The following is a 27,820-nucleotide window of genomic DNA, read 5'->3' on the forward strand; positions in this document are numbered from 1 at the left end:
GCCTGCACCAGATTGCAATGTACAGAAGCACCATGCGATCCAGTTGCAGTAAGTAGTGCATGCAGTTTCCAAAAGTGGTGCGAAATGGGCTGAAACTGCACCTCACAGAACTGCATGTGAATCACATAGGATTGCACACTACTTTTCTGTGCGATTCCTAATGTGAACTGCCCCAAAGTATTGAAGGCCCCATCTATGTTTAGGGGTGGTCTTTAAAGTTTGATGTAGTCGGCATCCTTCACATTTTGTGCAAACTGGTATCCAACATTTACACCTCGCTATCCATGAAACAATGGCTCTTTTCCTTAAAGTGTAAGACGACTGCTGAATCCTAAAGATCAGAATTTGTGCTCCTAGGTCGGGCCATATGTTTGTTGGGAGGTTCTTTCCTCTGCACAATGTACAGGTCTTGATGTTCCTCCCTACACTATATTGCACTTACTATTGGGTATAGGTCTTTTGGATCCATACAAGCTCCTGCTTGAATGTGACCCTTGCCTTGAAAAAGACTGGATACCATGCTTTTGAAAAAGCTTCTAACACTCCAGCTACATAAGAGATAAATATATAACTCTGTGTTCTGCTTCTCTCTCTCTTTCAAGGTACCGTTTTTTTTTTAGAAAGTAATGTCCAGAACTCAACTTAGATGAGTAGCAAAATGTCTTCAACCTTACAGAACAGGTCCAAATGAATGTAACTAACTAACACTATCTACCCTACAAGCTGGAAAAATTAGAACCTTTAGGCCGCTTTAACACTTGGAGTCCATTGGCGGATTCAGTTTTTCTCAGTAGGGGATCGATCCACCGATCACCCGCTGAGCAGGAGGATGGCAGCTGTGTCTCCGCGCTGTGTGCAGAGACAGAGCTGTCAGGTCCCAGCTGTTCTCCATGGGGGAATTGGATGAGAGCGGACTGCCTGTCCGTTCTCATAAAATCCCATCCGATCCACTGGACGGATGGAAAATAGGGTTTCCATCCGTCCAGAATTGACGGACCGGATTGGATGTCAGCGGACATGTCTCCACTGACATCCGATGACCCATAGAGATGCATGGGGCATCCGTTCAGATCCGCCTGAAAAACTGACAGGTGGATCTGAACGGTCCGCAAGTGTGAAAGGGGCCTAACAGACACAGTTAAAGTGGTTGGAGTGGTGAATTAACCACTTAAGCCCTGGAAGATTTTACCCCCTTCCGGACCAGGGGGTATTTTGCGATTCGGCACTGCGTGACTTTAACGGACAATTGCGCGGTCGTGCGACGCTGTACCTAAATGAATTTGACGTCCTTTTTTCCCCACAAACAGAGCTTTCTTTTGGTGGTATTTGATCACCTGTGCGATTTTTTTATCATGCGCTATAAAAAAAAAAAAAGAGCAACAATTTTGCAAAAATAACAATATTTTTCACATTTTTTTATATGAAATTCCCCCCCCAAAAAAATGTAAAAATCAAATTTTTTTTACATTTTTGGCCAATTTGTTTTCTGCTACCTATGTTTGGTAAAAAAAATCACAATAAGCATATTTTGATTGGTTTGCGCAAAAGTTATCGCGTTTACTAACTAAGGGAAAGATTCTTGTCATTTTTGTTGTTTTTTTTTTTTTAACGAGTAATGGCGGTGATCTGCATTTTTTTTGCGGTACTGCGACATTGCGGCGGACAGATCGGACCCTTGACTGACATTTTTGACACTTTTGGGGGTACCAGTGACATTTCTACAGTAATCAGTGCTATACATATGCACTGTTTCTGTAAAAATGACACTGGGAGGGAAGGGGTTAACTTTATTGGAGAGGGAGGGGTTAAGTGTGTGCCTAGGGGCGTGTTTCTTACTTTCATTGGATGTGGCTGTGTGTGTAACAGCACAGATCAACGGTCCTACATAGCAGGACTGAGTGATCTGTGCTTTTACACAGGGGAGAATGACAGGCGGCTTTGTTTACATTAGCCGCCGGCCTTTCTCCCTCTCTACCCGACGATTGCGAGTGACCGGCGGACATCGGGTCCGCCGGTCACATGCGCCGGCTTCTTCGGGTACGAGCGGGGGCGGGAGCGCGCCTCCAGCGGCACGCGCTCGCCCCCTATTCGCTCCCCAGCTAGTGACGTACCGGTATGTCACTTTGCCTGGGAGGGGCTGACCGCCGCCACAGCTTATTGGTGCGCAAAATCATATATAAACCAATGTGATATACAACAATATATTCCAATAATGAAATAAAGGAAGAGTGTATGAAATCAAAGTCAATAAAAAGTCCATATATATACATAATGCCATAATACCATATATATGTGACAAAACAAGATGAATATATTTTCAAAGGTGCAGGAATCAGACAGGTGCTATTCCAAATAATAGGTGCAGACTCCCACCACCTTGTGGATTTCCCCCTTACCCGGCAGATGAAGGTAAGTGCAAAATAATATCCAAATAGACTCTTCCAGTGAAACAAAACTGCAAAACCTGTGCTCTCAACTTCCAGTGAAAAAAGCAAAATCAGCCTCTTACCAGAAAAAAGGTCTATGTACGCTTGTGAGTCTCCTTGGTTGGGGGAGGTTCTCTTTCCCCTTAACAGCAGATATGTAGACCATTTTATTTATACATACAGTAGCATTTATTTTCGTATGCGCTGATAATACATGTTTTTGAGCTTCATGAAACCTGCCATCTACTGTTCTGGCAGTGGTAATTTTTATAATTGTAACGAGTAACTATGCAGCACAAAAAAAAAAAAAAAAATGGAGTAGAAGTATTGAAATCATCGAAAAAATGTAGTGAAGTAAAAGTAGAAGTAGGAGAAAAAAATTCTACTCTAGGAAAGTACAGATACCGCCTTTCGGTACTTAAGTACAGTAGTGAAGTAGTTCTACTTAGTTATTATACATCTCTGGCGGTCGGCAAGTGGTTAATGACGCTGGTGAACAGAGCTTTCCTGTTAAGATTTGGCTTAGTTGCAACTGTATTAGTGATGAATCGCTTGGGCAACCAAATGGTATGTGGGCTGCTTCCATACGCCAAGGGACTGTCGCAGAAATCTCGTAAAGTGAATGCAGTCTTTATAGTATAAAAATCGAAGTGCCACTAAATATTTTTTAGAGTCCAAAAAAGTGGGACTTTTTCCAAACTTATATTGAATCAACGTATTTACTAAAGCTGGAGAGTGCAAAATCAGGCTCACTTCTGCATAGAAAACAATCAGCTTCCAGGTTTTATTTCCAAAGCTTAATTAAACGAGCTGAGGTTAGAAGCTGATTGGCTACCATGCACAGCTGTACCCAATTCTGAGTGCACCAGTTTTAGTAAATCCCCCCCAATGAGTTGAAGTGGAGCAGCCATGAATATGGAAGATCCACTTTGCTATCTGCCCCCTGAACACATGGCTTTTTAAGGGGTGTGGGTCTGTGAGTAGAGCAGACCTTTCCTATCTGATGCTCGGCCATATTTAAGGGCATGATGGCTAAATATTCTTTTAATTATGGAAGGTTGTAGGAGTTTAATTAGAAATCAGTAATTAGAATCCCCATAGGAAAAACTTTAATTGGCCCCACCCAACAGAAAATAACAGCATTATACAACATTCTAATTATTCTGGCAGAATATGAAAGACTGAGCAGTTATATTGTGGTAAGTATAACTGTGTGGGGGGAGCGTGGGTACAGAAGTGTTTAAAATGAAGTGGTTTGGAATATAAATGTACAAGAATACAGAATTAGTCAGTATGGAAGAGGGAATGTACAGCATGGCACACAAAATGGGTTAATATGGTACAAATAATTTACAGCTCAGTGCATAGAATAGGGCAGTGTGGAATAACAATTGTACAGTCTAGTGTGCAGAATTGGTCAGTTTGGAATTTACAATGAACAGCACAGTGTCCAGACTGAGGCAGTGTACATTAGAGAATGTATAGCATGCCACCCATATTGAGACTGTACAGAATAGGGAATGTACAGCACTGAGTACAGAATAGGGAATGTACAGCACAGAGTACAGAATAGGGAATGTACAGCACAGAGTACAGAATAGGGAATGTACAGCACAGAGTACAGAATAGGGAATGTACAGCACAGAGTACAGAATAGGGAATGTACAGCACAGAGTACAGAATAGGAAATGTACAGCACAGAGTACAGAATAGGGAATGTACAGCACAGAGTACAGAATAGGGAATGTACAGCACAGAGTACAGAATAGGGAATGTACAGCACAGAGTACAGAATAGGGAATGTACAGCACAGAGTACAGAATAGGAAATGTACAGCACAGAGTACAGAATAGGGAATGTACAGCACAGAGTACAGAATAGGGAATGTACAGCACAGAGTACAGAATAGGGAATGTACAGCACAGAGTACAGAATAGGGAATGTACAGCACAGAGTACAGAATAGGACATTACAATATAAAATGAACAGCAGGGCTTTTAGAATGAGATGACGCAGAATAGGGAACATACAGAATATCATACAGAATGAGAAAATACAGAATAGGGAATATATAACATGGCTAATGGAATAGGAAATGTACAGCATGGTATATCAAACGAGGTATTAGGAAACGGGGAATGTATAGCAGTGTAGGTACAAATTACCTAAAAAACAATGGCTTATTGCAGGCCCCATCCAAACAGCACAGGGCCTGCTGTGACAGTTCACTAGATTGCCACCCTCACTTATAAACACAGGAGCCAGCAAAGGAAATCTTCCAATACTCCCATCCTCTGTGCTCCTGACTATTGAAGAACCCAATTTAGGCACTTATTGGCAGAATTGAGCGGTAAAGACAGGAGATCTTCCTTCCATCCACTGCTTCTTATCATCCTTAGGGTCTTAGCTGCCAAGTGCCAATCCCCTAACAGACCTCCTTCTCATTTGGGCACCATACCGTGTGGGCTGCTATGGTGGTAGTTATTTCAGTGGAAGGATATGAAAAATAAAAGCATTAAAATGAATCTGTCACCATGGGGGGGTTTTCTTCACTTACTGTCCAAAGACACAACAGTAATTGAGAAGAGATCTTTCTAATGGATGGGAAATCCTCTTGCTTGTCACCGAAACAACTGAAAAAATTGCCTTCTAATTCTGATCTGGTGACAACTCAAAATTTTGGATTCTCTCTCACCCTTAGGCTTCTTTCACACGGTCCACCTCCGCAGGCGGATCCGTGTTGCTCAGCGGGGATCGATCCGCGATCCCCGCTGACCCGGGCGGATGACAGCTCCGTCTCCGCTTGCAGAGCGGAGAGGGAGGTGTCTCAGCCCCTGCTGCCCTCTATGGGGGATCGGAGGAGAGCGGACCGCTTGTCCGCTCTCATCAGATCTGATCCAATTACTGAATGGATGGAAAAATAGGGTTTCCATCCGTCCAGATTTCAGCACAGGATCGAATACGGATGGCAGCGGGTGTCAGTGGAGGTGTCTCCGCTGACACCCGCTGCTCCATAGGGCTGCATGGAGGATCCGATCAGATCCGCCTAAAAAACTGACAGGCGGATCTGATCGGACCGCCCGTGTGAAAGAGCCCTAAAGGCCCGTACACTTGTACCGATCGTCGTCATACAAACGTCGGCGGACGAAAGATCTGCCGATTGTATGCGTGTTAGTATGGTGCCTCCGACAGCTGTCTGCGCACATTCTGCGGACAAGAGTCTGTCTTGCAAACATGAAAATTTTTGTCTGCGGACACCAGAACGGACGATTGTTCGCCTGTCAGTACAGAATTCGGCCGACACACAGCTACAAATCCCAACACGCATGATCAAACCAAATGAGTTCCCGGAAGAATTTTCTCTAGTAAACTCATCATTTTATTTAGAAAGAACTTTCGGCTCGCGGCAGTCCAAGAAATAGGTGAAATGCGGAGCACATGCTCATCTTGATAAATGTGAGAAGAAGGAAGATGCTGCTCATAATGCCATACTTTTCTAATAAAAAGGCATGTGTTCTGTTATGATGAAGATAATGTTTGTCTATTCCATCTGTTCTATAAAATTTTATAATTAAATAATTTGAACTCTTCACCATTATTTTTGTATTTTCACACCAAAGATCTAACTATTGATATGACCCTTTATTCTTGTATGAATTAATGTCTAAAACATATTTTTCAGGTTATGCACAATATTAAACATGTTAACAAATTCAGATAGGCCATTTTTTATTTTCATTTTCTTTATTTTTTGTATCTCAGCAAAAAAAAACAAAGCAAACATCAATACTTTCCGTATAATAAACTAAACATAAAAAAGGTCCATTTGGACAAAATTAAAATAGAAACTGGCAAACAGGGGTAAAATAAATAATAGGGGGTTACAAAAATTAAAGTTGGTGATAGCTATAATCAGGTTGCCATGAGGGCAGGTTTGGATCCTGCTGGCCATATTGCCACTGGCCATGTGGCATTTGGCGAGGTGGTGGGTGTTGTGGAGGTGGAGGTGGAGGTGGAGGGCACGGGTGCTCCTGGCATGCATGGCTGTGCTCAGTAAGTATGCCGTTTTCTGCGTTTTGCAGCACATCCAGAATAATTTTTCTGGCATACTGACACTGCCTGAGGTCCACCTTATCCAAAATTTTGGCCGTCATGTTGCCGAAGGACTCATTGGCCTCCGGTTTCCGACGTAGGGCTATGGTGGCCTCCTGGATAAATTTGTCTGTGATATCATCCACGTGCTTCCTCTTTTGCCTCCGTTTGGCAGGAGGAGGTGGTGGTGGAAATAGTTCCACAGGCTCCCCAGGCTCCGCAGGCTCCCCAGGCTCCTGGCTGCAACCTGCCTCCTCCTCAGTGACACTTCCCTGTTGATGAAATGAACAATTGATTAGAATGTTATAGTGTATATAAAAAGTCATGTTTGTTATATTATTGTGAACAAATAGCAGACTTTACATACAGTGGCGTATCTAGGGTCTCCAGTGCCCTTGTTGAGGAGCTGTATTTGGCAACAACCCCCCCCCCCCCCCCAAGATCAATGTAAAACTGTAACCCACCCCCCAAAAAAAAAATTAAAGGGCATTAAAAGTTTCTAATTTGCCCCTTGTTTGCCCAGTGTAGAGCTCTCTAGTGGGCAATCATTGTCTCAGGTGTGAAAAAGAAAGAGAGGGTTGAGAGCTAGAGAGAGGGAGAGAAAGAGGGGGTGTGAGAGAGAGAGGAGGGGGGTTGCAGAGAGAGAGAGGCCTGAACTTGCAGAGGGCTTTGATGTAGGGCATTGAGGGTGAAGCAGTGCAGGGAAATAGGAATAAGGGAGCCACCTGCCTTGCTGACCCAGAGTGAGAGACCAGAGACATGGAAGCAAGGATGGATGGATCATTTGCAGGAGCTGTTAGTTTTGTATTAAAAAAGGTTGAGCCAGAGGAATGCTGAGGCTACAGCAGTGTTTGTTAGGACCAGAGGTGTGCTGGGGATGCAGCAGTGTTTGTAAGACCGGAGGTGTGCTGGGGATGCAGTGAGAGGCAGTCTCAGTCTCCTGGTCTTTTGGCTCAGCTGCTCTCAATGTTTTACACCTGCATGAAGCAGCTCTCAATGTTTTACACCTGCATGAATCCGCCTGCAAACTGGGGGTTCTGGGGTGTGCAGGCTGAGTGGATTGTTAAAATAAACAATAAAACAATGCCAATGTTTTTGTGACCCACCCCCCTTGGCCTGCGCCCCTGGCGGTTGCCTGTCATGCCAACCCCTTGCTATGCCCGTTTACATAAAGGGTCAATTATGGTTTAGCTTATAATTTTGTTACATGATTAAATTTTAGCAGACAATATATTGTGAAATGCCATACCTGAGTAAAACTCTCCTCCAGGAAATCCTCATCCTGGCTTGGATCAACCGACACTGAGCCCTCTGCCGAAGTCGAAGGCAGCGTAGAAATTGACGGCCTGGATTCCAAGGTGTCTGCCAGGAATCGCATGTTATCATAGTACCACAGCCGTGGTACATATACATTCCGTGCCCCTGCTCCAGACTGGGTGGAATCTTCAATTTTTTTTACCTCCCGCCTGTAGGCAGTGCGAATGCTGTTTATTTTTTTGCGTATATAATTAAAATTTGCCCCAGGACAGACGGGCTTGTAGAAGGCCACCAAATGTTCCATGGCCTGTTTTTTTAGTTTCTTATTTTTATATTCTGCCGACTTCACTTGCCACAAACACGGCAGTTGCCTGTACTCGTCAATAAAACTTATTAGAAAGTTGTGGCTGGTGTAATTGTCCACCATATTGCAGGACAGTATATGCCTGCAAGACACAACACAACACAAAACATATTAAAATAGCATGTATTTTGGCACATAATAAAGATATTCCTAATAAAAGCTGTATAGGGCCCAAAACCCACACTTTCTATTAAAAGAGTCGTACCTTTGTTTGTGGGGAAAAGTCGTGATTCGCCGCTCGATCGTGCTCCAACCCTCGATATGTCCGCTAGCGAATCGTCGGCCGAACGAACTTGCGTCCTTTAAATACAGCGCAGGCGTCAACTCCTCCTCCAGTGGCGGGCTTGTGCAGGGGTGTGTACGTGCCGAAGATCAGGCCTACATGCGACACTCACACCTGAAGCAGAGGAACAATCGTTTTTTAATTACGAACCATGTCTCAACAATCTGGGAGCTCAATTAGTGTGGGCCGAAGTGATTGGGCCACCAGAAAATCAAGGGCTACACCCATGACAAAGCCAGAAATGGTGGAGATGGTCTCCATTTTAGAAAAAATGGACTATGATGGCAAGTTGGCAAATTACGATCGGCCCAATGCCAGGAAAGATGGCATCATGGATAAGGTGGTGGCCTGTTTGGTAAAAAAATTCGGTGTGGAGCGATCGAAAGATCAGATTCGTAAACGGTGGTCTGACCTGAAACACCGTGAGCAGGATCAGCTGGGCCAAATCCATCGGATTTTGAAAAAAAGTAAGTTTTATTTATTATTTTTTTTTTTTAAACATGCAATATGTTTTTTATAATTTGGTGTATGTTGTATTAACATGTCTAGATTATAATGTCTATGTAAAAAGTTAGATTACTCATTTTAGTTGTCATGTCGTGATTAGATCGATCTATTGTTGATGTTTTAGTATATGACATTAAAAGTCAGGAAGCCATAGTTAAAAATATATGTATTGTGTTGCAACGAACGTTCTTTCCTGCACGAATCTTCTCAGCAAACATTCCTATTAATCACAGATTATTATTCAAACCTTTAAATAGGAGAAAAACGTAAACTCCGTGCCAAACAATGGGAAAGGAGGAGGAGAAGTTTGGCAGCTCCATCGGCAGTTGTGGAAGAAGATGAGGACATGGGCCCAGATGGTGGCACAGATTCGACTAAAGGTAATTGGTTCCTATGCACTGTCAAACATTAATGTACCATATTTTTCGTAGATAACCATGTACATGTCTTCATATTTGTTACTGAAAGAGCTATCAAGCAGGGCACCATGTCCTAACAAATGTACCTCTTGTGACTTTTATGATATGGCCAATGTTTTGTATTATGTAGATGAAGACATTATGCCTGAGGTGATTCTGGTGGAGCCTACAAGTGACCAGACACCAGAGCAACAAGAAGGTTGGTAGTCACAGATTTTTGTGTAGTGGGATCATAGAAATATGTGTATTTGCAATGATTGTTTAACCTTATATTCTTGTATTCCCTTACAAATTTACATTGCAGATGTTGCATCATGCCAGGATGTGGCATCCCCAGCCAGCTCTGAACCCAGATCTCCTGGCAACTTGCCAAGCAGCGTGGAAGCCACTTCCCAAAATCTTGAGGATCCCGGACCAAGTGTCCAAGAGCCAATTGTGTGCCCACGTAGGTTTTTTCAGAATGATTTTTATCAGTGTTATTTTTAGCCTCCAATTTACAACACTAGTTCCCTATGGGAGCCTCTTTATTTGAATGGAAGTCGCACCGTAAGTCGGATCAGGATGCTCTGACTTGCGGGGCCACTTGCGTTGTGAAGATTTTTGAGGGGGAACTACACCAAAAAATTGAAGAACCCACCGTGGGTGTCCCCCCCAAGTTCACAACCCGGCCTTTTGTGTGTGGTATTGAGTTTGAGGGTATGCCCACAACAAAAAAACAGCGTGGGTTACAACCAAAACCCCTACCAGACCCTTATACAAGCATGCAGCTTGTCAGGCCAGGAAAGAGAACGAGCAAGCGGAACAAACACCCCCTGGACCACAGCAGGACACATGCCCTCAACATGGGGGGGTTTTGTTGCTTTGGGCCAGGGGGCCTCTGCACCGCACACCCAAAAGCACCTTACTCCCATGTAGAGGAGGACAAGAGCCTCATCCCCACAACCCTGTCTGGTGGTTTTGGGGGGTCATGCGGCCAGGGGGTTCCTAGGACTTTGGAAGCAACCTTCAACAAAGGGTGGCCCCCAGATCCCGGACACCAATCACTGTGTGAATGGGTATGGGGTACATAGTACCCCTACACATTAACCACATAAATGGAAGTGTATGTGAATAACGACAGGAGACGTTTATGAAATGTTCTTAAATATCTTCATCCGGTCTTCTCCACTCTGCTCTTTGGATCTTCTCCTCTCCACTCTTCTGCTGTCCAATCTTCTGCTCTTATGTTGTCTGCTCTTTTGCCCTAGGCTCTTCTTCTTCCTCCTGTCCTCCTCCAATGCTGTTGCCGTGCATTTTGGCCGTCTCTGTTCTCTGTAGCTTAATATATATACATTACGACCATGCCCTCACAATGACGTCATCATGCGTTCACACCCCTAATGAATATATAGTAAGCTCAGGAGACCGGCAGAATCATCAGCAACAGGATCAGAGGAGGACAGGAGGAAGAAGAAGAGCCTAGGGCAAAAGAGCATAAGAACAGGGTAGGTATTAACTCGAGAGTAATTAAAAATAACCTGGACACCAAATGTTTCTCTATTATGACCTCATGTAGGTGATTCACATTGACTCAGTTGTATATTTTTTTTACAGATCATGATTTACCTACTTGCACTTTAGCAAAATTAACACGTGAGGCACTCCAATGTTGCGCAGACCTCGAGCAAATCAAGGAAACAGCAACGGCATTGCAATCAAAAATGCGAGATTTTGTCGACATGATTGCCAAATTTTAAAAAGTTTTAAATACATTTTTTATGTTTTTATTGGTTCCTTTTCTTACAAAAGTTTTGTAATATTTTATGATATCTTGATGGCACTCAGTTGTTAAGAGTGTACCCACGTTTGGGAAAAAAACTTGAAAACACCCTAACCCTAACCCTAACCCTGTGAATGTTTTGAAAAAAAAATTTTGTACATTCAACAATGTGTGTTCCATTCTTTATTTGACTTTCGTTGGGGGGTCGAGATCTAAAGCTGTGTAAAGAAGCATTACATGTATGATGGCTGTCCTATTCCCACATTTACATGTTAATGACAGCATTTTGGACACTGCCATATGCGAGTTGCTGGAGGTGTCAATGAAATGTTAAAGATCCCAACCGTTTATACGCATATCACAGTGCGATCTGACATTTCATACAGGATTGGATCATACAAGTGTGAACGACTGTGCAATCCTATCCTGATGCAGCTGAATAAATGCATCATGTGCGACTTTTGTGCGAGTGTAGTGCGAATTGAGACATACACTTTGTATGGCTACATTCACACTGAACACGCACACAAGTCGCACATGACCCTTTATTTCTGATGTATCAGGATTGGATGGCACAGTTCTTCAGACTTGTGTAATACAATCCTGTGGAAAAAGTAAGTGGTGGGTCACCCTTATGCGATGCAGGAAGGATGCAAAGTCGCAGACTTCCCGCATTGCATAAGTGTGACTCAACACTCAAGGTACTAGCAGTCCTAGGATTCAATATGGCATTGATATTGGCAGTAGAAATCAGTGTAGGGAGATCAGTGTAATCTATAATGTATTGCTTGTTCGTTGCTCTAGTTCACTTTCCATTACTTATATATATATAACACTTTGTGATGAACAATGATCAAGTTTCACATAACACTGACATATCCTAACATTGGTGGGCAGTGAGAAGGATGTCATAAATGAACACAACATAACAGGTGTAGGTACGTTGTTAATAATCTAATGTATTATATTAAATATATACTATGGGCAACTTCTGGACAAGAACCACCAATGTAAGGTGACATTAGATGAACCTTGGGTGTGACCTAGTTCTCAATGTGACAGGGTTTGTGTAAATTTTGTGGGGTGCAGAAGGCCCTTGTATTTACACCACTGGCTAAAAAATAACACATGGCCATCATCACTTTGGATCAGCTGGTGAGAGACTACAGTAAAGAAACACACTGATGAATGTATTAACCCTTCCAAAGTCACACATATATAACACATGATTAACCCAAATAATTGTGTTGGCCATATGTGCCCAAATGATTACAATCCACAATACTGAATCATTGCAATTTTTTTTAATGTGTTGAAAAATAATATATCTCTGACATTTATCTTGTGTGTCCAATCTTTAACAAGATTAATGGGTGTGTGACAGTGATTGCTGCCAGGACACAGCTCCTCTCCCCACGAAATAGTCCAGATATTCCTGGCGGATCTGACGGGCCCTGTGTGATGCCAATGCTGACCGTCCAACTTCTATTGACGTCATGGACTCCACTTGGTTAGAAGGTTGGGCCTCTCCACTTGTACCTGGCATAGCAGGGTCAGTATCCAGTTGCTGCAATACATAATTTTGTGCATTCCTGCGTAGGAAGTTGTGCAAAATGCAGCAACACAAGACCACATTATCCACTTTGTACAGTGCCAGGTTTATGGACGTCAGGAATATCCGGAACCGGTTGGCCATTATCCCGAAGGCATTCTCCACAACTCTGCGAGCTCTGGACAACCGGTAGTTGTAAATCCTTTGGTCTGGGGTGAGGTTCCTCTGAGGGTAGGGCTTCATGAGATGCTCCCCAAGCGCAAAAGCCTCATCTGCGATAAACACAAAGCTCATACCCTCAACAGTTTGCTCCCTGGATGGCAGGTTCAGAGTGCCGTTCTTTAGACGACGAGCGAACTCCGTCTGATCAATAACTCCCCCATCCGAATTGCGGCCATTTTTGCCAATATCCAAAAAAATAAACTCATAGTTTGCATTAACTATGGCTAGCATGACTATACTAAAAAAACCTTTATAATTATAAAAAAATGTGCCGGAATTCGGAGGGGGGACAATGCGGACGTGCTTCCCATCAATAGCACCCCCACAATTGGGAAAATTCCACTTCTCCAGAAATTGATCAGAAATCTCCAGCCATTGCTCTGCGTTTGAAGGAAACTGTGGGGAAAAAATAAAAAAAATAAAATTAGTGCTTGAGCACATCACATTATTAATTACACACACAGTTGTCTGTTAAATGCTTATGCAACTTGCTAAAAAAATAAACAACAGGAAGGCAAAGGTTTGGATATGGGGATGTAACATCTACATACATTTATTTTCAACCTCCTATTGTTCTTATATTGTAAAGGGCCATACACACTAGAAGATTCTCTGAAGACTTTTTCGTGCAGATTTACCTTTTCTATGTAGTGCAAGGGCCTACCAGATTGCATAGGATTTGAAAGTGTTTGTTGGACCTCATATTATTTGGTTTTGGTAAATCGGAAGGATAAATTGTTCTGACAATCTTCTAGTGTGTATGGCCCATTATACTCACCAGCTAGAGCTGAGATTTACAAACTACGGCCCTCCAGCTGTTGCAGAACTACACATGCCATGAGGCCTTGTAATTCTCTGACATTCACAGACATGACTAGGCATGATGGAAATTGAAGTTCGTGAACAACTGGAGGGCCATAGTTTGAAGACCTCTGAACTTGAGCTTTGGTATATGCTGACGTTGAGATTTAGCATGTGGGTGGGGGATGGGTAAGTAAAACTGGGCATTTATACATCAATAAGGGCTTGTGGTCAGTGAAGGTTTTAACATCATTACATAAACATACAGAATCATAGGTGGGAATGGATGGACTGATGTATTTTAGATAAATCATTAACTAGGTACTAAAACATTGGCCAAGGAATAATTGTTTGAGGGAAAGCAATAAAATTAGAAAAATTCGACATACTGTTAACAGGCAATGCATTTAGGGACACATAGGAGAGAATGGTGGGGTGGTTAGTGGGTAATTTTACAAATGGTTAAAGATAATCTACATCTTTACTACTATGTGCATGCGGACAGAGGGTAGTTTACAAATAATGGCCTGTGTCAATTGCTGTACATCCAAAAACATCATAATTCGGGTGAAACTAGTAATACATGTAATGTAATGTAAAAAATCAAACATACCTTGATATAGTCCTTCTGCAAGACCTTGATGATGGCAGAGCAGGTCTCAGGGATGATGACTCCAAGTGCTTGGGGGGAGATGCCTGTGGTGAACTTCAGATCCTGCAGGCTTTTCCCTGTTGCAAGATACCTCAACGTCGCAATTAACCTTTGCTCAGGAGTAATTGCAAGCCGCATACAAGTATCCTGCTTCAGAATATAGGGGGACACCAGGGCAAGAAGACGGTAAAAGATGGGATCCGTCATCCTCAAATAATTCCTGAAGTCATCAGGATTATTTTCCTGGAGCTCCCTCAGCAAGGACATATGAGAAAATTGATCACGGTTAAGCAACCAATTTTTCGTCCAGGAGGTCCGCTTCTTCTTCCTATTGCTCGTACGTCGTCTCAGAGCCAAAACTCCAACACTAACGACAGCAACGGACGAATTCACGGTCGCCATAATAAATTCTCGAACGATGTTTCGGAAAATAGCGAAATGTCGTCAACCAAACAAATGCTACCGAAATCAGCGCGAGATGCCCAGAAGGGTCACGGCCAAACACTCACTTCCTCTTCTGTAGCGGCGAACGTGCGTGGAACGTAGTGACGTCATTTTCTGTCGGAAGACAAATGTCCTGGGCAAGTTTTGAGCACTTTTCAACAGACAAACAACAAACACACCAGCCGCGAACATTTGTAGGACGTTCTGTCGGCCGACGATCGGTACGTGTGTACGGGGCTTAAGTCTTAGTGAAAATGGTCAGCAGGACAAATCGAGAGGGTAAAGCTGTAGTGTCAGACAAAGTCTCCAATTCCTAAATATAGGGATAGACCGATATGTGTTTTTCAGGGCCAATACCAATACCGATATTTTGGCCACAGCGAATCGGCCGATATGGGCCAATATTTTGTACATTTAAAGTTTTGGAAAATAAAGACAATTTTTGGCACAAATCTGGTACTGAACATGTTAATTTTTGTTTAATGCTTAATGGCTGGCTGGCTGGCACCCTGTGGTGGGTGGCTGGCTGGCACCCTGTGGTGGGTGGCTGGATGGCATGCTGTGGTGGGTGGCTGGCTGGCACCCTGTGGTGGGTGGCTGGCTGTCTGGCACATTGTGGTGGATGGCTGGCTGGCACCCTGTGGTGGATGGGTGGCTGGCACAGGGGCTGTGGGTGGCTGGCTGGCACAGGAACTGTGGGCAGCTGGCTGGTACAGTGCATGTGGCTGGCTGGTACAGGGCCTGTGGGTGACTGGCTGTCTGGCACCCTGTTTGTGGGTGGCTGGCTGTCTGGCACCCTGTTTGTGGGTGGCTGACTCTCTGGCTGGTACAGGGCCTGGGGGCGGCTGGCTGGTACAGGGCCTGTGGGCGGCTGGCTGGCACCCTGTGGTGGGCGGATGGCTGGCTGGCTGGCACCCTTTGGTGGATGGCTGGCTGGCACCCTTTGGTGGATGGCTGGCTGGCACCCTGTGGTGGGTGGCTGGCTGGCTGGCACCCTGTGGTGGGTGGCTGGCTGGCACCCTGTGGTGGGTGGGTGGCTGGTACAGGGGCTGTGGGTGGCTGGCTGGCACCCTGTGGTAGGTGGCTGGCTGGCACAGGGGCTGTGGGTGGCTGGCTGGTACAGTGCCTGTGGCTGGATGGTTGTCTGGCACCCTGTTTGTGGGTGGCTGGATGTCTGGCACCCTGTTTGTGGGTGGCTGGCTGTCTGGCACCCTGTGGTGGGTGGCTGGCACAGGGGCTGTGGGTGGCTGGCTGGTACAGGGCCTGTGGGTAGCTGGCTGGTACAGTGTCTGTGGCTGGCTGGTACAGGGCCTGTGGGTGGCTGGCTGGCTCACTGGTACAGTGCCTGTGGCTGACTGGCTGGCTGGTACAGGGCCTGTGGATGTGGGTGGCTGGCTGCACTGGGCTGCTGTGGGTGGGTGTATGGCTGTGATACACTCCCACGAGACTAGTCCCGACTCCAGACGAGGCTGTCCGAGGCGAGGGAGGCGGCCTAAGAAGGCAGAATGACATCACAAAAATATTGGTAATATCGGCAAGTTCCGGGTCTGATACCGATTATATCGGGGAGAGTGCATTATCGGCCACCGATATATCGGCCTTGCCAATAATCGGTCTATCCCTACTTCCCTACTTTATCTAAAATTAAACAAATGGGAAAAAATTGGCTTTGGATGCATTTTATTTCATGGAGAAAATGACAACCTCATAATTACCTTTAGGAGGTTGGTGGCTGAATCTGAAGGTGATTCTGTCCGCTGACTTCAATCAAAGTGGAAATATCAGTTTTGGTAAACCTACCTTAGTGGGTATGCTGTGCAACAAACAGAATAGTTCAAGTCCAACTAAAGACAATTTTTTTTCTTTTGTTTTGGACAGAGAGGATTAGAACACCTGTGAGATTTTATTGCTGTTGTGTCCCCATTGGGAAGATTCACCCTCTCTATTTGTCATATTGACAATTATAATTGAAATGTAAAGTAAAGGAAAGTTCTACATTTTGGGTTATCCCTAGAACAGTAATAGAGGGGAAATCTTTCAATAGAAACACTAGTTCTGGTGAGCTGCGGGTCCCCAAGGCAATTCTTTCATTTACAGGGGTTTCTTCTGACTTCCTGTTTTGGCTGTGGGGCAGGAAGTGAAGGGAAATCTCCCCAATTGGACACAGATCGCAAAAAATAAACCAACAGGGGTTATAACCCCCACCCCCTTACTTTATCCAAAATGATCCAAAATGAAAAAAGAAAAAAACAAACAAAAACCTTTTGCCTATAGTTTTACTTTAAAGTGTTACTAAACCCACAACAGTACAATCAGTCTGTATATGCAATAGAGCATGCCTGATGTGGAACCTAAGGGGTTAATCCTCTGAACTGTGTAAAAAGACTGTTCGATCATGTCTTCTCTGATCCCCCACTTCTTCCACTGTCCCCAATCCATCTCCTGATACTTACAGAGCCAGGGGGAAAGGCTGCACATGCTCAGTTTGGTGTGTATTGCTAGAGAGGTTTTTTTTCTTGGCAGAGTGCATGTGATTAGCACAGGGCCAATCAGCACTGTCCAGACAGAGGGTCGGGGTCCTGCATTGTCATAGGACAATTGTGGGAGGATGAAAACTCCTTCTACAAGCTTTAGGCCCCTTTCACACTACGTCAGTTGTCATCCATTTTTCGTCAGTTGTTATCCGTTTTTCGTCAGTTGTTATCCATCTTTCATCCGTTGTCATCCGTTTTTACATAGAGATGCATTGATGTCCGTTTTTCATCCGTCAACGGATGGATGAAAAACGGACAAATGGACAGCATGTGTGAAAGGGGCCTTAAGCAGACACTTCTGGAAGTCACAAAACTGCTCTAACTGCTGATGAATAAAGGAAAGATTTAGCAGTTTAAATTTACTAAAATAATTGCATTTCCATGTTCTGTGTACTGCGGGAGAACAGATATATTGGATGCCGGCTCCTGGGTTTGGTAACACTTTAACCACTTAAGCCCCGGAAGATTTTACCCCCTTCCTGACCAGGGCCTATTTTGCGATTCGGCACTGTGTGACTTTAACGGACAATTGCACGGTCGTGCAACGCTGTACCTAAACTAATTTGACGTCCTTTTTTTCCCACAAACAGAGCTTTCTTTTGGTGGTATTTGATCACCTGTGCGATTTTTTTTTTTTTTTTTTTTGATCACGCGCTATAAACAAAAAAAAGAGCGTCAATTTTGCAAAAATAACAATATTTTTCACATTTTTTTTTATATGAAATTCCCCCAAAAAAATGTAAAAATCAATTTTTTTTAACATTTTAGGCCAATTTGTTTTATGCTACATATTTTTGGTAAAAAAAAAAAAAAAATCGCAAAAAGCGTATTTTGATTGGTTTGCGCAAAAGTTATTGCGTTTACTAACAAAGGGAAAGATTTTTGTCATTTTTGTTGTTTTTTTTTTTTTAACGCGTAATGGCGGCGATCTGCGATTTTTTTTTTTTGTGGGACTGCGACATTGCGGCGGACAGATCGGACCCTTGACTGACATTTTTGACACTTTTGGAGTTACCAGTGACATTACTGCAGTAATGAGTGCTATACATATGCACTGTTACTGTAAAAATGACACTGGTAGTGAAGGGGTTAACTTTTTTCAGAGGGAGGGGTTATGTGTGTCCCTAGGGGTGTGATTCTTACTGTGATTGGCTGTGGCTTGATGTGTAGGAACAGTGATCAACGGTCCTACATAGTAGAACCGTATGATCACTGTTTCTACACAGGGGAGAATGACAGGCGGCTTGTTTACACTAGCCGTCTGACTTTCTCCCTCTCCCCTGATGATTGCCGAGTGCCCGGCGGACATCGGGTCCGCCAGGCACACGCGGGGGGGGGGGTCCGTGACCACGCGGGAGCGCTTACTCCCCAGAGCCTCACAGGGTAGTGACGTACCGGTACGTCACTTTGCCTGTGAGGGGCTGACCGCCGCAGTATATGTACTTGCGGCGGTCGGCAAGCGGTTAAATAACAATGTTTTTACACATTTAAAATCAACATATTGTGCAAGCAGAGCAAGAGGTGAAATGTAGAAGTTACTTTACCTTGCCTACCAGAGGCTGTCCAGTTTCATTGGTAACATAAATGCCTTTCTGTAATCCCTCTTCATAAGGCGGATAGCTTCCAGGAGGGCTACTGTTGCCAATGGCCGGTTCCTGAAGAAAAAGGTTAAAAAACAGATGCAGTCAAATATTTTATAGATGTTATATCAGCCTAGTACTATATATATGCTTCTGTTTTTACCATTATTAACACATATCTCATGCCCATGTCATGCAGATCTTTCACCATCTCTGGAAAATCCCCAAAACGTTCAGGGTCATATGTGAAGTCTCGGTATGCATCCATGTAGTCAATGTCATTCCACTGCACGTCCTGCAAAGTGTTATATCATGATGAAAAATAATGTAACCCATGAAATGATTTATATTCTGACTTTAAAACAGGAACTCCAGACAAGAACAAATCTATGATGTGCCAAAGGCAAATAAATAAATCAAAAATTATGCTAGACAGTCCTACTGTCATTATCTTTAATTCAGATCATATCTGTGGGTGGGGCCAGATATTTGGTACCCAAGGTGAAGTAAAGACACACAGACACCAAGGAATGTGGCACAATATATTGAAGGACAAGCAACAAACAACACTTGGTGGTTAGCGATAGAAAGCTATCTCCTCAGTTCCAACAAAGTGGCAACAGGGCCTAAATATTACAGACAACTCAAGTACATTAGTTATTCACAATTAGTGTTATTGAAACACAGAGTTTGATTTACTAAAACTGGAGAGTGCAAAATCTGGTGCAGCTGTGCATGGTAGCCAATCAACTTCTAACTTCAGTTTGTTCAATTAACCTGTTGCCGACCGCCTCCTGTATATTTACTGCGGCAGGGTGGCTCGTACAGGCAAAACGACGTAGATCTACGTCACTCGCCTGGGTGGAGCTAGGGGCAAGCATGCGCCGCGGATGGCGCGTTCCCACCCCCGATCCTCAGCAGGGAAGCCGATGCGTGTGTCAGGTGGCTCTGATTGCCGTCTGACACCCGTGATCTCTCCCTGCTGAGAGAGAAGAACGGTCGGCTGTTGTAAACACAGTTGACCGTTCTTCTCCCTGGAATGATCACAGAGCCCCTGTGATCCTTCTATATAGGAACACAGGTCTCTATGGTCATCTCAGAAGCCACACCCCCCCCCCCCACAGTTAGAATCACTCCCCTAGGGTCACAATTAACCCCATGATCACCCACAGTGTTAATCCCTTCCCTGCCAGTAACAGTGCATATATTTAGCACTGATTACTGTAGTAATGTCACTGGTACCCCCAAAAGTGTCAAAAATGTCAGTTAGGGGTCCGATCTGTCCGCCGCAATGTCGCAGTCCGTCCCGCAAAAAATCGCCGATCACCGCCATTACTAGTAAAAATAAAAAACAATAAAAATTACTTTCTTTCCCGTAGTTAGTAAACGCAATAACTTTTGCGCAAACCAATCAAAATACGCTTATTGCAATTTTTTTTTTTTACCAAAAATTTGTAGCAGAAAACAAATTGGCCTAAAATGTTAAAAAATTTAGATTTTTACATTTTTTTGGGGGAGAATTTCATATAAAAAAGAATGTGAAAAATATTGTTATTTTTTCAAAATTGTTGTTTTTTTTTTTGTTTATAGCGTAAAAAATAAAAATTGCAGAGGTGATCAAATACCACCAAAAGAAAGCTCTGTTTCTGGGGGAAAAAAAGGATGTCAATTTCGTCTGGGTACAGCGTCGCACGACCGCGCAATTGTCTGGTACAGTCACGCAGTTGTTAAACAACAAATTTTTATAACACAAACACAACATAATCCAGTTGAAACTTGGTTGCAGGTCCTTGACAGTACCATATTGCCACCAACTTTGTGTCTGTGTCACCATTTGGCCTAGTTACGCCCCCAGCCGCTAAGCACCTCCTCTGGGACTAACACAGCTGACATCAGACACCCACCTGTACCAATTAGAGAACACCATACCTCGGATGGGTCCCCACCATTTTTTCACAGATGACCAGCTTTTAAACCCCTGTCAAACACCCCAAACTGCCACCACACATAAAGCAGAGAAGAAACTTAAAGCGGAGTTCCAGCCATTTCACTCACCTGTCCAACGGTTCATCGATGCGGCCGCCCGAAGCCTCAATCCTCTCCCTCGGCGCCGGCATCACTGCTGTGGGCACCCGGCTGTGACAGTTTGCAGCTTCACAGCCGGGTACACACTGCGCATGCGCGAGTTGTGCTGCACGTCTTGATTGGCCGGCAGTCTTCTGGGACCTCTGACGTGTCCCAGAAGATTGCAGGGAGGGAGGGGGAGAGGAGAACTTCCGCTCAGGGCGCCGCGGAGCTCCGAGCGGAAGTGGGAGCGGGTACCTGTCAAAACTAGGTACCCACCCCCCCCCCCCAAAAAATGACATGCCAAATGTGGCATGTCAGGGGGTTAGAATACCTAAAGCGGAAGTTCCACTTTTGGGTGGAACTCCGCTTTAAATACAGAAACAATCAGAATTCCTCAGTAGAAAGGGCGGGAGGGAGGGACATTCTTCCACAATTTCTCTTCAGAGAGTGACCCAAACTACTCCTACCCAGCAGCTATACTTCTACAGCTCCACCCCATCATCCCCTCTGTCTGACAAATAAGGTAAAGGTCACGCACTGACCACCTACTTTTTCCTAGTTAACCCCTGCAGCTTGGTTCTCCTTCCAACCAGTCATGTATGCCCTCTACTTAGTTCATTCCTCCTTGGCGCCGGGCATGTCTGTATCTGTGTCATTTCAAAAAATGCACTCAGAGCTTTAAATCCCGCTTCCTTCTGCCAAATAGCCCCCACAGAGTGACCGGGGAGCACAGTTCCACCACAATTTTCCAAGCAAGGCTTCACTGCTGGTTTCCTTAAAAGGAATGGTGGCTGCAGCACCCGAGAGCCAATTGAAAATTCAGCTAAGGTGCCAACATCACGGGACCCCTGGACAGGTAAGTGTCCTAATATTAAAGTCAGCAGCTACAGTATTGGGAGGGGGTGGGCTGGAGCTCCGCTTTACCTGATTCTTTAACCACTTACCGCATACTAACGTATATTTACGTCGGCAGACTTTGCGGTAGTGTACCGGGATGATGCCTCTAGCTAGAGGCACCATTCCGGTACCGTGGTCTAGTGCCAACGGTCGGCTTTCCATCGGTAACGACCGATGCGGCTCGGGAGCCGCTCGATCGTTACCCGGGTGAGCGGGAGGGGATTTCCCCCCCCTCCCGCCGCCTTCCGTGACTTTGCTCGGGGGGTCCCGTCCCACCGGGAGCCCCAAGCACCCAGCCGGCACGTCCGCCGGCTGGATGGAGTCCCAATGAATGCCGGAAACGGCTTTGATCGGGTCTCCGATGACGTATACCGGAGGCAGCGTCCATGACGTCACTTCCGTGTTACTGTGCTGCAAAAGGCGACAAATTTAAAAAACGGCTGTATGCAAAAATGCCGTTTTCGGCGTTTTGCATACATGGAAGTGTAGTGGAGGGGTCGAGGGTCTTTTAGACCCTCGATCCCTCCATAAAGTGTACCTGTCACTACATATTGGTGTCACAAGGGATGTTTACATTGCTTGTGACAGCAATAAAAGTGATCAGATTTTTTTTTTTTTAAAACCTGTAATAAAGTTAAAAAAAACCATAAAATAAATAGGAAAAAAAAAATTTAGCCGCCCCCGTCACCGTTAGCTCGCGCACAAAAAAAAACGTATACAGAAGTCGAGCCACGAATGAAATCACTGTTCAACCCCCACATGTGAGGTATCGCCATGATCGCCAGAGCGTGAGCAATAATTAAAAAAAAAGTCTAAACTGGTAACCATTAAATAAATTTAAAGCGTCGCCTATTGAGATCTCTATTGACCGTAGTTTGTTGCCGTCCTACGGGGGGGGGGGGAAATTTTAAACCATAACATGTTGGGTATCTATTTACTCGGCGTGACATCATCTTTCACAATATGCAAAAAAAATGGGCTAACTTTACTGTTTAGTATTTTTTAAATGCAGTGAAATGTGATTTTTCAAAATTTTTCCAAACAAATGGTGTTTTAAAGACCGCTGCGCAAATAGCGCGTGACAAAAAATATTGCAATGACCGACATTTTATTCTCCAGAGTCTTTGCTAAAAAAATATTTATAATGTTTGGGGGTTCTAAGTAGTTTTCTAGGAAAAAATACTGATTTTAACTTGTAAACAAAAAGTGTCCGAAATAGGGCTGGGGCTTAAGTGGTTAAAAAATATTTGCTGCCTGAAGGTCTACCTTAAAGCGGAGTTCCACCCAAAAGTGGAACTTCCGCTTTAGGGAGTCCTGACCCCCCGACATGCCACATTTGGCATGTCATTTTTGGGGGGGGGAGCGGGTACCTAGTTTTGACAGGTACCCGCTCCCACTTCCACTCGGAGCACCGCGGCTCCCTGAGCGGAAGTTCTCCTCTCTCCCTCCCTCTCTGCAATCTTCTGGGACACGTCAGAGGTCCCAGAAGATTGCCAGCCAATCACGGCACGCAGCGCGACTCGCGCATGCGCAGTGGGTACCCGGCTGTGAAGCCGCAAACTGTAACAGCCGGGTGCCCCCAGCTGTGATGCCGGCGCCGAGGGAGAGGATCGAGGCTTCGGGCGGCCGCATCGCTGGACCGTTGGACAGGTGAGTAAATGGCTGGAACTCCGCTTTAATGCAGAAGAAAACCCATTGCTTTAACAATGTTTTACGTGCCAGGAATGTACCTGTCACATTGGTTGTGTCCTCAGCCAAACTGTCAAACCCTTCAATGGCTGGTATCATAACTGATCACACGTGCAGCATCATGGCAATTGAAGATCAAACAGAGGCCAAGATGGCAGCTTTCTTGGCCGAAAACAAAAGGAGGGTCTACTTCCTTTTTAACTACCACAAGTGTTCATGTTGCTCTTGACTTTGTTGAAGTCCACCATGACCAAAGTTCACATCATATTGCCACCATTGTACAAGTAGTGACGTTACCCATAGCAACTTATCTCCAGTTCTTAGCTCCAGGAAAAGTTAGAATTGTACTTCTATGGGCAGGATATCCATATGTGCAGCCATGTTTAAGTGGTTTAATTTACATATGTTTTCTTTTAATAATGGGGGCTGTAAAAGCATAAAAACACATCTTTTAAATTCAAATTTTCATAGTGTCCTAGTTTTTTCTATCTGAAACAATAAAAGCCTGATTGTGGGTCTTGCAGGGGGTCTTTTTCCTAGTATAACTAAAAGCAAAAAGTTTTGGATAGAGCGGAGAGGGATTAGAGCGCCTGTCAGGTTTTTATTGCTGTCTGTGCCCCCCCCCCCCCCATTATGGAGATTCAAACTCTCCCACTCTCTTCATGTTTACCATTATCACTAAAAATGGAAGAAAATCCCAAATGTTAGGTTGCCACCAGAACAGGAATAGAGGAGAAATCTTTCAATGGGAACACTAGTAGTGTCTGGTGACAACCAGGGATTCTCTTTCTTTTGAGGGATTTCCTCTTACTTCCTGTTTTGGCTATGGGACAGGAAGTGATGAAAAAATCCCTCCAACACAGATGGCAAAAAAAGCAAAAACTGACCGGGGTTATCTCTCATACACTATGCAAAAAGGGGAAAAAAAGTTTTGCTTTAGATCTTCTTTAAAGAGGAAGTAAACCCTCCTCTGCAACTTTTACCTATAAGTAAGCCTATGATAAGGCTTACCTATAGGTACTGTAAATATCTCCTAAACATGTACGGTTTAGGAGATATTTACCTTACATGCAGCCAGTGACATCACTGGCGCATGCGCTCTGAAGGAACGGCCGCTGGTGCCGTTCCTTCAGAGTCCCGTGCCGTGACCGCCGGCTCCCGCGCGCGTGCGCGGGAGTGACGTCACCGCGGCTCCGGCCGATCAGATGGCCGGATGCCGCGATCCCGTAAGACGGGCGACTGAACATGTTACCCATCATAGAGGTAAGCGGGCGGCACGGCGGGGGCTCGTTCTAAGGTAAGTATTTCATAATTAGCTAGTATGCGATGCACACTAGATCATTATGTATTTCTCGTTCAGGTTAAAAAAAAAAAAAAAAAAGTTTGGGTTTACAAACTCTTTAATGATTTTAATTCTAAACAGTGTAGCTTTTTACTTTCTCAGAAAGATGGTTGACATGTTAGAGATTTTTTTCTTCTCTAGAGACCTAGCTTCCCTGCTTGGGAGTGCAGAATGGGAGCCATGTGTAAGCATTAAAGTGGTTCTAAAGGCTGAAGGTTTTTTTACCTTCATGTATCCACTCGGCTCTCTCTCTCCTCATTGGCTCAGACACAGCAGTGGGAGCCAGTGGGGGAGTGAGGAGAGAGCAGGGTGCGGGGCTGAAGCTCATTCTATGTGTCAATAGACACATAGAGCCAGCCCGGGAGCAAGCATGCAGGAGTGCCCCTATAGCAAGAAGCTTGTTATGGGAGCACTCAGAATTAGGGGAGGAGCCCAGAGCACTGACAGGGGACCCGAGAAGAGAAAGATCGGGGTTGCTCTGTAAAAAACAATTACACAAAGCAGGTACGCTTTAAACATGTGTTATTATTGTTTTCTTTACCTTTTTTTTTCTTTAGTATTACTTTAAGTTTTGAGCTGAAGCTTACTCAAGGCTGAACACCTCCTCCCATAGGTTATTGCTGGATGCCTGAGTAGCTTTACCAAGCTAAATGGGTATATGTCTACTTCTCCATCCTCTGGGTGCCTCCTTAGCAAACCAGATGCTATGGGGGCACCCATGCACACACCCTACCAATCAGAGCTGTGTGCATTCTCGGAAACACACAGCACCAGTAAGCCACGCCCTCTGCTCCCTCCTCACAGGAGTTTGACTGACAGCAGCAGGAGCCAATGAGAAGAGCCGGAACATCAATGGAGCGGTGACAGGACCAGGCAAGTGTTTAGGTATGGGGGGATGGAATAGTTAGTGGGGTGTTTTTTACCCTCACGCAGGAAATGTTTTAAGGTAAAAAAAAATGGTGACTTTAGAACCACTCTAAGTCTTTTATACAGATGGTGTATTTGTTCATTGCATGATTTGTTTGGTTTTCATTCTGTAAGATCAAATACCAACCCACTCTTGTCCTGATTGCTCCATGACAAATCGGTATGGTGAGGGGCAGCATGCGAGCTGTCCCCTTTGCTTCTGGCATTAGCCTGGTAGTGTGTTTAGAGTAAAGATGCTTTTATACTTTAAATAAAGGCATTATTACTGATATAGAAGTGCTAGCAAATAGTACCGATCCAGGTGAAATCTGACTTTTCTTGATTGGATTCACTTATCTCCATCCTGCACCAGAGCTAAAAATAAAAATAACAAAAATATAATGATTTCTTACTAGAGGTATTCCAGCAGCCCTTGTTTTTTCTACTGCTTCCCGAGTCATAGCAGAAGAACTGTACCCCCAACGGCATAAGTGGAAGCCAAAAGCCCAGTATGGTGGCATGAATGGAAACCCTTAAGGAAAGAAAGGAAAATGGATCACGTGATAAAACAGAAACTATAAATATATAGATGTAAATTACATATACTATATACAGAATCCTGGCCTCAACCCGATAGAACCCCTTTAGGGTGAATTAGAGTGGAGACTGCGAGCCAGGCCTTCTCATCCAACATCAGTGCCTGACCTCACAAATGTGCTTCTGGAAGAATGGTCAAACATTCCTATAGACACTCCTAAACCTTGTGGACGGCCTTCCCAGAAGAGTTGAAGCTGTTAGGCTAAGTTCACATGTAGGCGTTTTGGGGCGTTTTTGGGGAGTTTTTCTGCTCTAGGATCAGCTCAAAAAACGCCCAACAAGACAAATCCTATTCATCTCAATGGCCCCTGTTCACATCTGAGCGTTTTGACATTTTAAGCAAAACGCCCAACGCTCAAAAGAGTACATGAGCTTCTTTTTGGGCAGATTACAGGCGTTTTTTTTTTTTTCCATTGGTCACTAGTCAACCTAAAAACGCCTGCACAAAAACGCCTGTAAAAATGCCTGAAAAAACGCCCATAAAAACGCCTGTAATCAGCAACGCCAAGATGTGAACGTAGCCTTATAGCTGCAAAAGTGGGCCAACACAATATTGAACCCTACAGACTAAGACTGGGATGCCATGAAGTTCATGTGCGTGTAAAGGCAGGTGTCCCAATACTTTTGGTAACAGTGTGTGTGTATATACAGTGCCTTGCGAAAGTATTCGGCCCCCTTGAACTTTGCGACCTTTTGCCACATTTCAGGCTTCAAACATAAAGATATAAAACTGTAATTTTTTGTGAAGAATCAACAAGTGGGACACAATCATGAAGTGGAACGAAATTTATTGGATATTTCAAACTTTTTTAACAAATAAAAAACTGAAAAATTGGGCATGCAAAATTATTCAGCCCCCTTAAATTAATACTTTGTAGCCCCACCTTTTGCTGGGATTACAGCTGTAAATCGCTTGGGGTATGTCTTTATCAGTTTTGCACATCGATAGACTGAAATTTTTGCCCATTCCTCCTTGCAAAACAGCTTGAGCTCAGTGAGGTTGGATGGAGAGCGTTTGTGAACAGCAGTTTTCAGTTCTTTCCACAGATTCTCGATTGGATTCAGGTCTGGACTTTGACTTGGCCATTCTAACACCTGGATATGTTTATTTGTGAACCATTCCATTGTAAATTTTGCTTTATGTTTTGGATCATTGTCTTGTTGGAAGACAAATCTCCGTCCCAGTCTCAGGTCTTTTGCAGACTCCATCAGGTTTTCTTCCAGAATGGTCCTGTATTTGGCTCCATCCATCTTCCCATCAATTTTAACCATCTTCCCTGTCCCTGCTGAAGAAAAGCAGGCCCAAACCATGATGCTGCCACCACCATGTTTGACAGTGGGGATGGTGTGTTCAGGGTGATGAGCTGTGTTGCTTTTACGCCAAACATAACGTTTTGCATTGTTGCAAAAAGTTTGATTTTGGTTTCATC

The 27,820-nt window shown here is 44.3% G+C and overlaps 1 protein-coding gene across 1 annotated transcript in view; it reads right to left on the minus strand.

The window, feature by feature from the left end:
- Window positions 1–27,820, minus strand: part of LOC309566551 (lysosomal alpha-glucosidase-like) — a 133,583-nt gene that overhangs the window by 52,719 nt on the left and 53,044 nt on the right. The window contains exons 6-8 of the mRNA XM_082271732.1: window positions 26,207–26,325; window positions 19,056–19,187; window positions 18,857–18,967 (exon numbers count right to left, since the gene is read on the minus strand). Coding sequence (XP_082127858.1) covers window positions 18,857–18,967; window positions 19,056–19,187; window positions 26,207–26,325 — 362 coding nt within the window. The remainder of the gene's footprint in view (window positions 1–18,856; window positions 18,968–19,055; window positions 19,188–26,206; window positions 26,326–27,820) is intronic.

The sequence above is a fragment of the Pelophylax lessonae genome (assembly GCF_965119305.1).
Source record: "Pelophylax lessonae genome assembly, chromosome: 11".
NCBI lineage: Eukaryota > Metazoa > Chordata > Amphibia > Anura > Ranidae > Pelophylax > Pelophylax lessonae.